The following is a 1,818-nucleotide window of genomic DNA, read 5'->3' on the forward strand; positions in this document are numbered from 1 at the left end:
CATTCTCTGCTTTAATTTAGCCATTGATTTTTCTAACACTAAGATTCACACCATAGATAGTAGAAGACCATCAGGCTGCGTTTCATTGGTCTTTGTGGAACCCACCTCCTGCACGCACACACACACACACACAACACACACACACACACACACACAAGAGAAAGCCAGCTAAGGAAAGAGGGGAGCTTTCCCTCGGGGATCAATCAGTTTAAAAATCATGCCTACTACGCTTTCAGAGATCTTAACCGTGGCGAGTGCTGTGATTGTTGTTTGCTGTGTTTACAGCTGCCCTGTCCCTTCAGCGTAGCGGCTTTGCCTCAGATCAGATGTGAACCATTCAGACACAACTGCTACGCCAATCATCACACACTCACATACTACTACATGCTACGTTCAACACAAACACACTCAGCTGTTTTTTTTAGCAGCAGGATGGAAACACAATTTACAACATTTTCCAACCCTTTTTTTTTTTAACTTATTCTATCATTACTTCTACATTGCCTCACTAACACTGGGTTCTAAGTTCTGCCTAATAATTACGACAAATTGCTCTATTCATCATAAATAGAGCAAAAGCGTGTCCAACTTTTAAAGGATAATTCCAGTTTATTTTAAAACACTTTTTTTGGGGGGTCTTATTTTAATAGTTTTACATATCATTTTTATCCATTATGATGTCATACTGCTACTCACCAAAGCAATTGCTGAGATCTAGGAATAAGGAAAAAGTCGCTAAAAATAGGTCCAACAAGGCAACAAACACAAGCAGTTTGAGTATCAGACAGGTGGTAAATAAGCCAAACATTTAGCTAGTTGGAAAAGTAGTCCCTTCATTACACAAAGAAATATGTGCACACAACTCTGGTAAATATGTTAAATAAATGCTGAACCAGGAAGTCTGTTTTTTCTTCTAAATAAGTTGGACTAACCTGGATGTTCATAGGAAAACAGATTGCAGCAATTAACAAAACATTTCAACATTTTAAAATAAAAAAGGTCTTTTAATTTCTTTGTGCATTAAGCTGAAGTCTGACTTAGACTAGCATAGCACAAAGGGGAAACAACTACTAAACTAGCCTAGTTCTGTTCAAAAGTTAAAAAATACACCTAAAACTGATTAACATGTTGTCTGTTCTTTGTGTCATCCGTGCATAAAGTTACATGATGTAACCACGTCCTATCTCCCGCTACTTACTAAAGAATAAGGGTTCCTTTCACTTGGTGAGTATGTTATTCTTATCTATCAGCATTAATGTGAAAATAAGACCCCAGTTCTTATAAATCTTAATTATCCTTTAATAAAGAGTTATATGTGTTTGTCATATATCCTGTTAGGACCCTGGTCTGGTTACCTCACACAGGGCACCATTGCCCGTTGTACAGTGATAATAAACCCCAAAGTGTACATCCACAACATAAAGCCATGTGACTTACAGGCGTTGGTGACGGCGAAGCTGTTGGCCGTCTCGATGTTGTCCACATGAGGCACCAGGTTGAACGGGGCTTCCGAGGCGTTCGGGCTGGTGTTGTGCAGGAAGATTGCCAAACGAAAGGCAGTGTACTCCTGATCAGTGTTTCTGATGAACAGACCGCCTGAACAGAGGGGGAGAAACACAGGTCTGATGAGGAGCATGTGGAAAAAAAATAGCACCAGGGAAGAATTTACAATCAAACTAAACAGTAGTTCAATTATTGTTGACGAGCAGGGAGACATGAAACAAGTCAAGGGGAAGGCAGAACACTACAGAAACAATCTCACTGTTATCTGCTGATTTCCACTAGTTAGAATACAAATGAGATTTTATGAAACATGAT

At 39.3% G+C, this 1,818-nt stretch overlaps 1 protein-coding gene across 1 annotated transcript in view; it reads right to left on the minus strand.

The window, feature by feature from the left end:
- LOC118331881 (glutamate receptor 4-like) overlaps positions 1-1,596 on the minus strand; it is a gene marked incomplete at its 5' end in the record, with an annotated part of 117,260 nt that extends 115,664 nt beyond the window's left edge. The window contains 1 exon segment of the mRNA XM_035666971.1: positions 1,438-1,596. Coding sequence (XP_035522864.1) covers positions 1,438-1,596 — 159 coding nt within the window.
- Positions 1,597-1,818: the final 222 nt, after the last annotated feature.

This window comes from Morone saxatilis, unplaced genomic scaffold (assembly GCF_004916995.1).
Source record: "Morone saxatilis isolate NCDOM2014 unplaced genomic scaffold, NCSU_SB_2.0 Contig20, whole genome shotgun sequence".
NCBI classification, from domain to species: Eukaryota; Metazoa; Chordata; class Actinopteri; family Moronidae; genus Morone; species Morone saxatilis.